The 16,547-nt window shown below is 57.2% G+C and overlaps 1 protein-coding gene across 1 annotated transcript in view; it reads right to left on the bottom strand.

The window, feature by feature from the left end:
- The window catches only part of SIAH2 (siah E3 ubiquitin protein ligase 2), a 73,135-nt gene extending 64,032 nt beyond the window's left edge, over nt 1-9,103 (bottom strand). The window contains exon 1 of the mRNA XM_069727517.1: nt 8,493-9,103. Within this exon, the coding sequence (XP_069583618.1) occupies nt 8,493-8,882 (390 nt within the window). The 5' untranslated portion in view covers nt 8,883-9,103. The remainder of the gene's footprint in view (nt 1-8,492) is intronic.
- Between the last annotated feature and the right edge of the window lie 7,444 nt (nt 9,104-16,547).

Below are 16,547 nucleotides of genomic sequence, written 5' to 3'. Positions count from 1 at the left end.
CAGCCCATATCTGCAGGTATACTCCTGTACGGTAACAGCCCATATCTGCAGGTATACTCCTGTACGGTAACACAGCCCATATCTGCCGGTATACTCCTGTACGGTAGCACAGCCCCATATCTGCAGGTATACTCCTGTACGGTAACAGCCCCATATCTGCAGGTATACTCCTGTACGGCAGCTCAGCCCCATATCTGCAGGTATAGTCCTGTACGGTAGCACAGCCCCATATACTCCTGTACGGTAGCACAGCCCCATATCTGCAGGTATACTCCTGTACGGTAACACAGCCCCATATCTGCCGGTATACTCCTGTACGGTAACAGCCCATATCTGCAGGTATACTCCTGTACAGTAATAGCCCCATATCTGCCGGTATACTCCTGTACGGTAACACAGCCCCATATACTCCTGTACGGGAGCACAGCCCCATATACTCCTGTACGGTAGCACAGCCCCATATCTGCTGGTATACTCCTGTACGGTAGCACAGCCCCATATCTGCAGGTATACTCCTGTACGGTAGCACAGCCCCATATGTGCAGGTATACTCCTGTACGGTAGCACAGCCCCATATCTGCAGGTATACTCCTGTGCGGCAGCACAGCCCCATATCTGCAGGTATACTCCTGTACGGCAGCACAGCCCCATATCTGCAGGTATACTCCTGTACGGTAGCACAGCCCATATCTGCAGGTATACTCCTGTACGGTAACAGCCCATATCTGCCGGTATACTCCTGTACGGTAGCAGCCCATATCTGCAGGTATACTCCTGTACGGCAGCACAGCCCCATATCTGCAGGTATACTCCTGTACGGTAGCACAGCCCATATCTGCAGGTATACTCCTGTACGGCAGCACAGCCCCATATCAGCAGGTATACTCCTGTACGGTAACAGCCCATATCTGCCGGTATACTCCTGTACGGTAACACAGCCCCATATCTGCAGGTATACTCCTGTACGGTAGCACAGCCCCATATCAGCAGGTATACTCCTGTACGGTAACAGCCCCATATCTGCAGGTATACTCCTGTACGGTAACACAGCCCCATATCTGCAGGTATACTCCTGTACGGCAGCACAGCCCCATATCAGCAGGTATACTCCTGTACGGTAACAGCCCCATATCTGCAGGTATACTCCTGTACGGTAACACAGCCCCATATCTGCAGGTATACTCCTGTACGGTAGCACAGCCCCATATCTGCAGGTATACTCCTGCACGGTAGCACAGCCCCATATCTGCAGGTATACTCCTGTACGGTAACAGCCCATATCTGCAGGTATACTCCTGTACGGTAACAGCCCATATCTGCAGGTATACTTCTGTACGGTAGCACAGCCCCATATCTGCAGGTATACTCCTGTACGGTAGCAGCCCCATATCTGCAGGTATACTCCTGGACGGTAACAGCCCATATCTGCAGGTATACTCCTGTACGGTAACAGCCCATATCTGCAGGTATACTCCTGTACGGTAGCACAGCCCCATATCTGCCGGTATACTCCTGTACGGTAACAGCCCATATCTGCCGGTATACTCCTGTACGGTAACACAGCCCCATATCTGCAGGTATACTCCTGTACGGTAACACAGCCCCATATCTGCAGGTATACTCCTGTACGGTAGCACAGCCCCATATCTGCAGGTATACTCCTGTACGGTAGCACAGCCCCATATCTGCAGGTATACTCCTGTACGGTAACAGCCCATATCTGCAGGTATACTCCTGTACGGTCGCACAGCCCCATATCTGCAGGTATACTCCTGTACGGTAACAGCCCATATCTGCAGGTATACTTCTGTACGGTAGCACAGCCCCATATCTGCAGGTATACTCCTGTATGGTAGCAGCCCCATATCTGCAGGTATACTCCTGGACGGTAACAGCCCATATCTGCAGGTATACTCCTGTACGGTAACAGCCCATATCTGCAGGTATACTCCTGTACGGTAGCACAGCCCCATATCTGCCGGTATACTCCTGTACGGTAACAGCCCATATCTGCCGATATACTCCTGTACGGTAACAGCCCATATCTGCCGATATACTCCTGTACGGTAACAGCCCATATCTGCCGGTATACTCCTGTACGGTAACACAGCCCCATATCTGCAGGTATACTCCTGTACGGTAGCACAGCCCCATATCTGCAGGTATACTCCTGTACGGTAGCACAGCCCCATATCTGCAGGTATACTCCTGTACGGTAACAGCCCATATCTGCAGGTATACTCCTGTACGGTCGCACAGCCCCATATCTGCAGGTATACTCCTGTACAGTAATAGCCCCATATCTGCCGGTATACTCCTGTACGGTAACAGCCCATATCTGCAGGTATACTTCTGTACGGTAGCACAGCCCCATATCTGCCGGTATACTCTTGTACGGTAGCACAGCCCATATCTGCAGGTATACTCCTGTACAGTAATAGCCCCATATCTGCCGGTATACTCCTGTACGGTAACACAGCCCCATATCTGCCGGTAAACTCCTGTACGGTAATAGCCCCATATCTGCAGGTATACTCCTGAACGGTAGCACAGCCCATATCTGCAGGTATACTCCTGTACAGTAATAGCCCCATATCTGCAGGTATACTCCTGTACGGTAATAGCCCCATATCTGCAGGTATACTTCTGTACGGTAACACAGCCCATATCTGCAGGTATACTCCTGTACGGTAATAGCCCCATATCTGCAGGTATACTCTTGTACGGTAGCACAGCCCATATCTGCAGGTATACTCCTGTACAGTAATAGCCCCATATCTGCCGGTATACTCCTGTACGGTAACACAGCCCCATATCTGCAGGTATACTCTTGTACGGTAGCACAGCCCATATCTGCAGGTATACTCCTGTACGGTAACAGCCCCATATCTGCCGGTATACTCTTGTACGGTAGCACAGCCCATATCTGCAGGTATACTCCTGTACGGTAATAGCCCCATATCTGCAGGTATACTCTAGTACGGTAACAGCCCCATATCTGCAGGTATACTCCTGCACGGTAGCACAGCCCCATATCTGCCGGTATACTCCTGTACGGTAATAGCCCCATATCTGCAGGTATACTCCTGTACGGTAACACAGCCCCATATCTGCAGGTATACTCCTGTACAGTAATAGCCCCATAGCTGCCGGTATACTCCTGTACGGTAACACAGCCCCATATCTGCAGGTATACTCTTGTACGGTAGCACAGCCCATATCTGCAGGTATACTCCTGCACGGTAGCACAGCCCCATATCTGCAGGTATACTCCTGTACGGTAACACAGCCCCATATCTGCCGGTATACTCCTGTACGGTAATAGCCCATATCTGCAGGTATACTCCTGTACGGTAACACAGCCCCATATCTGCTGGTATACTCCTGTACGGTAATAGCCCCATATCTGCAGGTATACTTTTGTACGGTAGCACAGCCCATATCTGCAGGTATACTCCTGTACGGTAACAGCCCCATATCTGCAGGTATACTCCTGTACGGTAACAGCCCCATATCTGCAGGTATACTCCTGTACGGTAGCACAGCCCCATATCTGTCGGTATACTCCTGTACGGTAACAGCCCCATATCTGCCGGTATACTCCTGTACGGTAATAGCCCCATATCTGCAGGTATACTCTTGTACGATAGCACAGCCCATATCTGCAGGTATACTCCTGTACAGTAATAGCCCCATATATGCCGGTATACTCCTGTACGGTAACACAGCCCCATATCTGCCGGTATACTCCTGTACGGTAATAGCCCCATATCTGCAGGTATACTCCTGCACGATAGCACAGCCCATATCTGCAGGTATACTCCTGTACAGAAATAGCCCCATATCTGCCGGTATACTCCTGTACGGTAACACAGCCCCATATCTGCAGGTATACTCCTGTACGGTAACACAGCCCATATCTGCAGGTATACTCCTGTACGGTAATAGCCCCATATCTGCAGGTATACTCTTGTACGGTAGCACAGCCCATATCTGCAGGTATACTCCTGTACAGTAATAGCCCCATATCTGCAGGTATACTCCTGTACGGTAATAGCCCCATATCTGCAGGTATACTCTTGTACGGTAGCACAGCCTATATCTGCAGGTATACTCCTGTACAGTAATAGCCCCATATCTGCCGGTATACTCCTGTACGGTAACACAGCCCCATATCTGCAGGTATACTCCTGTACGGTAACAGCCCCATATCTGCAGGTATACTCTTGTACGGTAACACAGCCCATATCTGCAGGTATACTCCTGTACAGTAATAGCCCCATATCTGCCGGTCTACTCCTGTACGGTAACACAGCCCCATATACTCCTGTACGGTAGCACAGCCCCATATCTGCAGGTATACTCCTGTACGGCAGCACAGCCCCATATCTGCCGGTATACTCCTGTACGGTAACAGCCCATATCTGCAGGTATACTCCTGTACGGTAACAGCCCATATCTGCAGGTATACTCCTGTACGGTAACACAGCCCATATCTGCCGGTATACTCCTGTACGGTAGCACAGTCCCATATCTGCCGGTATACTCCAGTACGGTAGCACAGCCCCATATCTGCAGGTATACTCCTGTACGGTAACAGCCCCATATCTGCAGGTATACTCCTGTACGGCAGCACAGCCCCATATCTGCTGGTATACTCCTGTACGGTAACACAGCCCCATATTCTCCTGTACGGTAGCACAGCCCCATATCTGCAGGTATACTCCTGTACGGTAACACAGCCCCATATCTGCCGGTATACTCCTGTACGGTAACAGCCCATATCTGCAGGTATACTCCTGTACAGTAATAGCCCCATATCTGCCGGTATACTCCTGTACGGTAACACAGCCCCATATACTCCTGTACGGTAGCACAGCCCCATATACTCCTGTACGGTAGCACAGCCCCATATCTGCTGGTATACTCCTGTACGGTAACAGCCCATATCTGCAGGTATACTCCTGTACGGTAACAGCCCATATCTGCAGGTATACTCCTGTACGGTAGCACAGCCCCATATCTGCAGGTATACTCCTGTACGGTAGCACAGCCCCATATCTGCAGGTATACTCCTGTACGGTAGCACAGCCCCATATGTGCAGGTATACTCCTGTGCGGCAGCACAGCCCCATATCTGCAGGTATACTCCTGTACGGCAGCACAGCCCCATATCTGCAGGTATACTCCTGTACGGTAGCACAGCCCATATCTGCAGGTATACTCCTGTACGGTAACAGCCCATATCTGCCGGTATACTCCTGTACGGTAGCAGCCCATATCTGCAGGTATACTCCTGTACGGCAGCACAGCCCCATATCTGCAGGTATACTCCTGTACGGCAGCACAGCCCCATATCTGCAGGTATACTCCTGTACGGTAACAGCCCATATCTGCCGGTATACTCCTGTACGGTAACACAGCCCCATATCTGCAGGTATACTCCTGTACGGTAACACAGCCCCATATCTGCAGGTATACTCCTGTACGGTAGCACAGCCCCATATCTGCAGGTATACTCCTGTACGGTAGCACAGCCTCATATCTGCAGGTATACTCCTGTACGGTAACAGCCCATATCTGCAGGTATACTCCTGTACGGTAACAGCCCATATCTGCAGGTATACTTCTGTACGGTAGCACAGCCCCATATCTGCAGGTATACTCCTGTACGGTAGCAGCCCCATATCTGCAGGTATACTCCTGGACGGTAACAGCCCATATCTGCAGGTATACTCCTGTACGGTAACAGCCCATATCTGCAGGTATACTCCTGTACGGTAGCACAGCCCCATATCTGCCGGTATACTCCTGTACGGTAACAGCCCATATCTGCCGATATACTCCTGTACGGTAACAGCCCATATCTGCCGGTATACTCCTGTACGGTAACACAGCCCCATATCTGCAGGTATACTCCTGTACGGTAACACAGCCCCATATCTGCAGGTATACTCCTGTACGGTAGCACAGCCCCATATCTGCAGGTATACTCCTGTACGGTAGCACAGCCCCATATCTGCAGGTATACTCCTGTACGGTAACAGCCCATATCTGCAGGTATACTCCTGTACGGTCGCACAGCCCCATATCTGCAGGTATACTCCTGTACGGTAACAGCCCATATCTGCAGGTATACTTCTGTACGGTAGCACAGCCCCATATCTGCAGGTATACTCCTGGACGGTAACAGCCCATATCTGCAGGTATACTCCTGTACGGTAACAGCCCATATCTGCAGGTATACTCCTGTACGGTAGCAGCCCCATATCTGCAGGTATACTCCTGGACGGTAACAGCCCATATCTGCAGGTATACTCCTGTACGGTAACAGCCCATATCTGCAGGTATACTCCTGTACGGTAGCACAGCCCCATATCTGCCGGTATACTCCTGTACGGTAACAGCCCATATCTGCCGATATACTCCTGTACGGTAACAGCCCATATCTGCCGGTATACTCCTGTACGGTAACACAGCCCCATATCTGCAGGTATACTCCTGTACGGTAACACAGCCCCATATCTGCAGGTATACTCCTGTACGGTAGCACAGCCCCATATCTGCAGGTATACTCCTGTACGGTAGCACAGCCCCATATCTGCAGGTATACTCCTGTACGGTCGCACAGCCCCATATCTGCAGGTATACTCCTGTACGGTCGCACAGCCCCATATCTGCAGGTATACTCCTGTACAGTAATAGCCCCATATCTGCCGGTATACTCCTGTACGGTAACAGCCCATATCTGCAGGTATACTTCTGTACGGTAGCACAGCCCCATATCTGCAGGTATACTCCTGTACGGTAGCACAGCCCCATATCTGCAGGTATACTCCTGTACGGTAACAGCCCATATCTGCCGGTATACTCCTGTACGGTAACAGCCCATATCTGCAGGTATACTCCTGTACGGTAACAGCCCATATCTGCAGGTATACTCCTGTACGGTAGCACAGCCCCATATCTGCCGGTATACTCCTGTACGGTAACAGCCCATATCTGCCGGTATACTCCTGTACGGTAACAGCCCCATATCTGCCGGTATACTCCTGTACGGTAGCACAGCCCCATATCTGCAGGTATACTCCTGTACGGTAGCACAGCCCCATATCTGCAGGTATACTCCTGTACGGTAGCACAGCCCCATATCTGCAGGTATAGTCCTGTACGGTAACAGCCCATATCTGCCGGTATACTCCTGTACTGTAACAGCCCATATCTGCCGGTATACTCCTGTACGGTAGCACAGCCCATATCTGCAGGTATACTCCTGTACGGTAACAGCCCATATCTGCCGGTATACTCCTGTACGGTAACAGCCCATATCTGCAGGTATACTCCTGTACGGTAGCACAGCCCATATCTGCAGGTATACTCCTGTACGGTAGCACAGCCCCATATCTGCCGGTATACTCCTGTACGGTAACAGCCCATATCTGCCGGTATACTCCTGTACGGTAACAGCCCCATATCTGCCGGTATACTCCTGTACGGTAGCACAGCCCCATATCTGCAGGTATACTCCTGTACGGTAGCACAGCCCCATATCTGCAGGTATACTCCTGTACGGTAGCACAGCCCCATATCTGCAGGTATAGTCCTGTACGGTAACAGCCCATATCTGCCGGTATACTCCTGTACTGTAACAGCCCATATCTGCCGGTATACTCCTGTACGGTAGCACAGCCCATATCTGCAGGTATACTCCTGTACGGTAACAGCCCATATCTGCCGGTATACTCCTGTACGGTAACAGCCCATATCTGCAGGTATACTCCTGTACGGTAGCACAGCCCATATCAGGAGGTATATTCCAGTACGGTAACAGCCCCATATCTGCAGGTATACTCCTGTACGGTAACAGCCCATATCTGCAGGTATACTCCTGGACGGTAGCACAGCCCCATATCTGCAGGTATACTCCTGTACGGTAGCACAGCCCCATATCAGCAGGTATACTCCTGTACGGTAACAGCCCATATCTGCAGGTATACTCCTGTACGGTAACAGCCCCATATCTGCCGGTATACTCCTGTACGGTAGCACAGCCCCATATCTGCCGGTATACTGCTGTACGGCAGCACAGCCCATATCTGCAGGTATACTCCTGTACGGTAACAGCCCCATATCTGCAGGTATACTCCTGTACGGTAGCACAGCCCCATATCTGCAGGTATACTCCTGTACGGTAACACAGCCCCATATCTGCCGGTATACTCCTGTACGGTAACAGCCCATATCTGCCGGTATACTCCTGTACAGTAATAGCCCCATATCTGCCGGTATACTCCTGTACGGTAACAGCCCATATCTGCAGGTATACTCCTGTACGGTAGCACAGCCCCATATCTGCCGGTATACTCCTGTACGGTAGCACAGCCCCATATCTGCCGGTATACTCCTGTACGGTAACAGCCCATATCTGCAGGTATACTCCTGTACGGTAGCAGCCCCGTCACACACACTCCCGGGCGGGGATCAGCACCCACCTTGCACGGGAAGAGCACAGCGGAGGCCACCTTCTCCATCGCCAGGTTCCGGATGCTGGGGGTGAGGGACGCCCTACACGAGGGGCAGCAGCTCAGCTTCTGGCGGCATTGGTTACACACGAGGTGCCCGGCCTGGCACTGCAGGATGGGGGGCAGGACATAGTCAAAGCACACCGGACACTCGAACAGCGACGTCAGCTCGTGGTGCTGCTGGGACACGGGGCCCGGGATCGCCGCTGCCGCCGCCGGGGACGGTGGAGGGGCGGCAGGGCCGGAGGCAGCGGATATCGTGGTGCTGGTGACCGCGGGTGATGGCGTGTGCGGTGGCGGCGGCTTCTGTTTACCGCAGGGCTTGCTGGCACAGGGTCCGGCGGAGGACGGGCGGCTCATGTCTGTCCGAATCAACCATGGAACTGGGCGGAGCGCTACGGGGAAGCAGAGAGGAAACTTCCGGGCACCGGAGGGAGGCAGAACGGCTCAGCACTCCGCGGTCACCGGGCTCCTACACAGTCCGCCCCTCCAGGCTGTCAGCGGCGACACGGCGCTGCCTACATTCGGGAACATTGTCCCACGTCATCGCCACCGACGTCACAGCCGCCACGTGAGGAGCGGAGGCGGAGCCTGCTAACATAAGACTGGTCTCAGGATGTGACGTCAGCTGTCAGTGTGGCAAACTTGGCGGGAAAATGTCCACTGCACAGGGTGGGGGTGCTGTGGTGCTGAGACGAGACACAGTCACATGGTACAGCCCAGTCATGTGACATCACTTTGGTCTGTTTTGTTTTTTTAGTGCGAGGTGAAGTCATGTGACCATATATTGGCGATCGACGCCGGAGACGATGCTGGTGGAGTCCGGGCGGGACTGGAGGGTGAGATGCCGGAGCCCTCCTGTGCTGTGCCGGCTGCCGGGCGGGAGGCTGAGATGCCGGGCAGGAGGCTGAGATGCCGGAGCCCTCCTGTGCCGGCTGCCGGGTGGGAGGCTGAGATGCCGGAGCCCTCCTGTGCTGTGCCGGGCGGGAGGCTGAGATGCCGGAGCCCTCCTGTGTTGTGCCGGGTGGGAGGCTGAGATGCCGGAGCCCTCCTGTGCTGTGCCGGGTGGGAGGCTGAGATGCCGGAGCCCTCCTGTGCTGTGCCGGGCGGGAGGCTGAGATGCCGGAGCCCTCCTGTGCTGTGCCGGGTGGGAGGCTGAGATGCCGGAGCCCTCCTGTGTTGTGCCGGGTGGGAGGCTGAGATGCCGGAGCCCTCCTGTGCTGTGCCGGGTGGGAGGCTGAGATGCCGGAGCCCTCCTGTGCTGTGTCGGCTGCCGGGCGGGAGGCTGAGATGCCTGAGCCCTCCTGTGCTGTGCCGGCTGCCGTGTGGGAGGCTGAGATGCCGGAGCCCTCCTGTGCCGGCTGCCGGGTGGGAGGCTGAGATGCCGGAGCCCTCCTGTGCTGTGCCGGGCGGGAGGCTGAGATGCCGGAGCCCTCCTGTGTTGTGCCGGGTGGGAGGCTGAGATGCCGGAGCCCTCCTGTGTTGTGCCGGGTGGGAGGCTGAGATGCCGGAGCCCTCCTGTGTTGTGCCGGGTGGGAGGCTGAGATGCCGGAGCCCTCCTGTGCTGTGCCGGGTGGGAGGCTGAGATGCCGGAGCCCTCCTGAGCTGTGCCGGGTGGGAGGCTGAGATGCCGGAGCCCTCCTGTGTTGTGCCGGGTGGGAGGCTGAGATGCCGGAGCCCTCCTGTGCTGTGTCGGCTGCCGGGCGGGAGGCTGAGATGCCGGAGCCCTCCTGTGCTGTGCCGGCTGCCGTGTGGGAGGCTGAGATGCCGGAGCCCTCCTGTGCTGTGTCGGCTGCCGGGCGGGAAGGTGAGATGCCGGAGCCCTCCTGTGCTGTGTCGGCTGCCGGGCGGGAAGGTGAGATGCCGGAGCCCTCCTGTGCTGTGTCGGCTGCCGGGCGGGAAGGTGAGATGCCGGAGCCCTCCTGTGCTGTGCCGGCTGCCGTGTGGGAGGCTGAGATGCCGGAGCCCTCCTGTGCTGTGCCGGGCGGGAGGCTGAGATGCCTGAGCCCTCCTGTGCTGTGCCGGCTGCCGGGCGGGAAGGTGAGATGCCTGAGCCCTCCTGTGCTGTGCCGGCTGCCGGGCGGGAGGGTGAGATGCCGGAGCCCTCCTGTGCTGTGCCGGGCGGGAGGCTGAGATGCCGGAGCCCTCCTTTGCTGTGCTGGCTGCCGGGCGGGATGGTGAGATGCCGGAGCCCTCCTGAGCTGTGCCGGGCGGGAGGCTGAGATGCTGGAGCCTTCCTGTGCTGTGCCGGGTGGGAGGCTGAGATGCCGGAGCCCTCCTGTGCTGTGCCGGCTGCCGGGCGGGAGACTGAGATGCCGGAGCCCTCCTGTGCTGTGCTGGCTGCCGGGCGGGAGGGTGAGATGCCGCAGTCCTCGTTTGCTGTGCTGGGCGGGAGGCTGAGATGCCGGAGCCCTCCTGTGCTGTGCCGGGCGGGAGGCTGAGATGCCGGAGCCCTCCTGTGCTGTGCCGGGTGGGAGGCTGAGATGCCGGAGCCCTCCTGTGTTGTGCCGGGTGGGAGGCTGAGATGCCGGAGCCCTCCTGTGCTGTGCCGGGTGGGAGGCTGAGATGCCGGAGCCCTCCTGTGCTGTGCCGGGTGGGAGGCTGAGATGCCGGAGCCCTCCTGTGCTGTGTCGGCTGCCGGGCGGGAGGCTGAGATGCCTGAGCCCTCCTGTGCTGTGCCGGCTGCCGTGTGGGAGGCTGAGATGCCGGAGCCCTCCTGTGCCGGCTGCCGGGTGGGAGGCTGAGATGCCGGAGCCCTCCTGTGCTGTGCCGGGCGGGAGGCTGAGATGCCGGAGCCCTCCTGTGTTGTGCCGGGTGGGAGGCTGAGATGCCGGAGCCCTCCTGTGTTGTGCCGGGTGGGAGGCTGAGATGCCGGAGCCCTCCTGTGTTGTGCCGGGTGGGAGGCTGAGATGCCGGAGCCCTCCTGTGCTGTGCCGGGTGGGAGGCTGAGATGCCGGAGCCCTCCTGAGCTGTGCCGGGTGGGAGGCTGAGATGCCGGAGCCCTCCTGTGTTGTGCCGGGTGGGAGGCTGAGATGCCGGAGCCCTCCTGTGCTGTGTCGGCTGCCGGGCGGGAGGCTGAGATGCCGGAGCCCTCCTGTGCTGTGCCGGCTGCCGTGTGGGAGGCTGAGATGCCGGAGCCCTCCTGTGCTGTGTCGGCTGCCGGGCGGGAAGGTGAGATGCCGGAGCCCTCCTGTGCTGTGTCGGCTGCCGGGCGGGAAGGTGAGATGCCGGAGCCCTCCTGTGCTGTGTCGGCTGCCGGGCGGGAAGGTGAGATGCCGGAGCCCTCCTGTGCTGTGCCGGCTGCCGTGTGGGAGGCTGAGATGCCGGAGCCCTCCTGTGCTGTGCCGGGCGGGAGGCTGAGATGCCTGAGCCCTCCTGTGCTGTGCCGGCTGCCGGGCGGGAAGGTGAGATGCCTGAGCCCTCCTGTGCTGTGCCGGCTGCCGGGCGGGAGGGTGAGATGCCGGAGCCCTCCTGTGCTGTGCCGGGCGGGAGGCTGAGATGCCGGAGCCCTCCTTTGCTGTGCTGGCTGCCGGGCGGGATGGTGAGATGCCGGAGCCCTCCTGAGCTGTGCCGGGCGGGAGGCTGAGATGCTGGAGCCTTCCTGTGCTGTGCCGGGTGGGAGGCTGAGATGCCGGAGCCCTCCTGTGCTGTGCCGGCTGCCGGGCGGGAGACTGAGATGCCGGAGCCCTCCTGTGCTGTGCTGGCTGACGGGCGGGAGGGTGAGATGCCGGAGCCCTCCTTTGCTGTGCTGGCTGCCGGGCGGGAGGGTGAGATGCCGCAGTCCTCGTTTGCTGTGCTGGGCGGGAGGCTGAGATGCTGGAGCCCTCTTGTGCTGTGCCGGCTGCCGGGGGGAGGCTGAGATGCCGGAGCCCTCCTTTGCTGTGCCGGGCGGGAGGCTGAGATGCCGGAGTCCTCGTTTGCTGTGCCGGGCGGGAGGCTGAGATGCCGTAGCCCTCTTGTGCTGTGCCAGCTGCCGGGGGGAGGCTGAGATGCCGTAGCCCTCCTGTGCCGGCTGCCGTGTGGGAGGCTGAGATGCCGGAGCCCTCCTTTGCTGTGCTGGCTGCCGGGCACGAGGCTGAGATGCCGGAGCCCTCCTTTGCTGTGTCGGGCGGGAGTCTGAGATGCCGCAGTCCTCGTTTGCTGTGTCGGGCAGGAGGCTGAGATGCCAGAGCCCTCTTGTGCTGTGCCGGGGGAAGGCTGAGATGCCGGAGCCCTCCTTTGCTGTGCCGGGCGGGAGTCTGAGATGCCGCAGTCCTCGTTTGCTGTGCCGGGCGGGAGGCTGAGATGCCAGAGCCCTCTTGTGCTGTGCCGGGGGAAGGCTGAGATGCCGGAGCCCTCCTTTGCTGTGCCGGGCGGGAGTCTGAGATGCCGCAGTCCTCCTTTGCTGTGCCGGGGGGGAGGCTGAGATGATGGAGCCCTCCTGTGCTGTGCCAGGCGGGAGGCTGAGATTCCGGAGCCCTCCTGTGCTGTGCCAGCTGCCGGGCGGGAGGGTGAGATGCCAGAGCCCTCCTGTGCTAGCTGCCGGGCGTTAGGCTGTGATGTCGGAGCCCTCCTGTGCTGGGCGGGAGGCTGAGATGCCGGAGCCCTCCTGTGCTGTGCCGGCTGCTGGGCGGGAGGCTGAGATGCCGGAGCCCTCCTGTGCTGTGCCGGCTACCGGGCGGGAGGCTGAGATGCCGGAGCCCTCCTGTGCTGTGCCGGCTACCGGGCGGGAGGGTGAGATGCTGGAGCCCTCCTGTGCCAGCTGCCTGGCGGGAGGCTGAGATGCCGGAGCCCTCCTGTGCCGGGTGGAGGCTGAGATGCCGGAGCCCTCCTGTGCTGTGCCGGGCGGGAGGCTGAGATGCCAGAGCCCTCCTGTGCTGTGCCGGTCGGAGGCTGAGATGATGGAGCCCTCCTGTGCTGTGCCAGGCGGGAGGCTGAGATTCCGGAGCCCTCCTGTGCTGTGCCGGCTGCCGGGCGGGAGGCTGAGATGCCGGAGCCCTCCTGTGCTGTGCCAGCTGCCGGGCGGGAGGGTGAGATGCCAGAGCCCTCCTGTGCTAGCTGCCGGGCGTTAGGCTGTGATGTCGGAGCCCTCCTGTGCTGGGCGGGAGGCTGAGATGCCGGAGCCCTCCTGTGCTGTGCCGGGCGGGAGGCTGAGATTCCGGAGCCCTCCTGTGCTGTGCCAGCTGCCGGGCGGGTGGGTGAGATGCTAGAGCCCTCCTGTGCTGTGCCGGCTGCCGGGCGGGAGGCTTAGATTCCGGAGCCCTCCTATGCTGTGCCAGCTGCCGGGCAGGAGGCTGAGATGCCGGAGCCCTCCTGTGCTGTGCCGGCTGCCGGGCGGGAGGCTGAGATGCCGGAGCCTTCCTGTGCTGTGCCAGCTGCCGGGTGGGAGGGTGAGATGCCAGAGCCCTCCTGTGCTGTGCCAACTGCCGGGCGGAAGGCTGAGATGCCGGAGCCCTCCTGTGCTGTGCCGGCTGCCCGGCGGGAGGGTGAGCGGTAGTTCTCTCCCCTCATGGCCGCCGAGCTGTGTTCGGTGTCTTGCTGCTGGCATCACCTTGTATGTCGGGGTGACATGGAGCACGGTCACCTAATGGCACAGTGCAGCCGGCAGTTCCCGCATTGTGTTGGCTTTGATGGCGCTGCTTGTGGACATGATGTCCGTGTGATTCTCCGGTTAGGGCCATCACATTATAGCAGGATTTCTCTGGGTTTTTCCCTATCTTGGCCTCTTTCACACGTCTGTGTCTCCGGTACCTGTGTGGTGACAGTTCACACTCATCCATGCTGACGACTGCTCTCATTATTCTCCTCTGTTCTGCCAGCGATCAGCGGGAGCAAAGGAGAACCATGACAGCAGGTGGGGGCTGTTGAGACTCTTACTCCCATCATCTGTCACTTGCTGCCGCTAATAACAGTGACCGCAGGAGCGGATGATCGGGGTGTACCTCAGCTGCCGCCTGCAGTCTAATTAAATGAGTGAATAACTCACAGCTGGGGGCTGCATCCCTCAGCTGTCAGCTTCTGCAAGGATGGTTATCAAGAATAGAGGCATCCCCATGCTGTTTTTTAAATAAATAAATTAAAAAAACGGCGTGAGGTCCTCCCCCACATTTTTGACAACAAGCCTTGCTAAAGCAGACAGCTGGGGGCTGATGTTCTCAGGCTGGTAAGAGGCCATTGATATAGGCCCCCAGCCTAAAAAAAAGCCCACAGATGCTCAGAGAAGGCACATCTATTAGATGCTCCAATTCTAGCGCTTTGCCCGGCTCTTCCCACTTGCCCTGTAGCAATGGCAAGTGGGGGGTTGATGTCACCTTTGTATTGTCAGAAATTTCACAAGGATATCGGAAGGAGATATAAAAAGGAGACAAGGGGCGCAGAGTCTAAGTGTAGATGTATATTCACAGCAAGAAATATATATTGTTGCACTCACCCTTTTGGATGTCTTGTATGTGCATTCAATTGATCCGTATGATGGATCCACGCCTTATAATATTCCGGTATGCAGCACTATTGCAGGAACTATGCCAGCCTTGATCCAAGGATTGCATGTGAATACAATGGTTAGAGCAATAAAAAAAAATTCCTTTCTAGGCGCTTCCGGAAGACAAGGATAATTTGAAGGTTGAGATAATTTGCTCAGTACCAAATTTATTAGAACACTTTAATAAGAACAAAACAACGCGTTTCAGCCCACAACGGCCTTCATCAGGTATTATATGAGGTGCTAATAAAGCCTTGAACCAAATTCAGGTGTTTAACCTACAGAGATAATAAAAAAAGAAATAGAAACATTCAGAACAGTTGTTTTGGATATAAACCACTCCTACATTTGTTTTTTGCATTGCTGAAATACTAATATAAGATACTAATCTATATATATAGTTGTCTAAGGGTTTTTCCGTCTGTCTGTCCTGGAAATCCTGGCTCTCTGATTGGTCGAGGCCGCCAGGCTCGACCAATCAGCGACGAGCACAGCGACGATGATGTCATAAAGGACGTAGATATCCCGCGTCTGATTGGTCGAGGCCGCCAGGCCTCGACCAATCAGCAACGGGCACAACGACGATGATGTCATAATGGTTGCCATGGTGACGATGATGTCATAAAGGTCGCCTCGACCAATCAGCGACGGGCACAATCTGCCGCGAATTCTGGAATCATCATTGTCCATATACTACTGGGACATGCATATTCTAGAGCAGAGGTCCCCAACCGCCGGTCCGCGGACCAGGACCGGGCCGTTGAGGTTTTTCAGCCGGTCCGCGGCGCCGCTGACAGCTAGCTTCGCGGCCCTGCGCCTGGTCAGAGCACACTCTGTGACAGCTCGCAGCTCCCGGCAGAGAACATTATGCAGGACGGGGCAGGGCGTCAGGCGGGTCTTAGTGACGCAGCCCTCCTGCGCAGCATGGTGTGTTCCTGATGGGGTGGGGCGGCAGGCTCTCCTCACTGACACGCCCAGTGGCGTATCTAGGGGGGGGGCAGCCGGGGCATTTGCCCCGGGCGCAGCCGGCAGGGAGGGGCGCAGTCGGGCCGCCTCATTCGGCGGTCCGCAGTGTCTCCCCCGGCGGCTGCATTCTGCCGCCCCCGGTCAGGGAGTCAGCTGTTCTCTGTGCCGACTGTCAAGCTGCAGAGCGCCGGCTCCCAACGTGTGCAGAGGTGGAGGGGAGCCCCTGCAGGGTGGCTGCGACGGGCAGGGAGAAATCCCCGCAGCTCCGCTGCCCAGCGATCTGTCTTCCTGCTTCCTCTCACACAGACGCGCCGCTGGATGACGTCATCATTCAGCGGCCGGCTGTGTCAGAGGAAGGCAATGAGATGCTGTGGTAGAGTGCGAGGAGAGGTGAGAGGGGTGTGTGATTGTGTGTGCGAGAATGTGTGTGTGTGTGTGAGAATGTATGTGTGTGAGAATGTGAATGTGTGTGTGTGTGAGAGTGTGTGTGTATGAGAATGTGTGTGTGTGTGTGTGAATGTGTGTGTGTGTGAATGTGTGAATCACATTCTCATTATAAATGTCATAATTACATGATAAGTATGCACTAAGCTCCACCA

The sequence above is a fragment of the Ranitomeya imitator genome, chromosome 5 (genome assembly GCF_032444005.1).
Source record: "Ranitomeya imitator isolate aRanImi1 chromosome 5, aRanImi1.pri, whole genome shotgun sequence".
Classification (NCBI taxonomy): Eukaryota; Metazoa; Chordata; class Amphibia; order Anura; family Dendrobatidae; genus Ranitomeya; species Ranitomeya imitator.
This window is presented reverse-complemented; position numbering and strand designations above follow the sequence as displayed.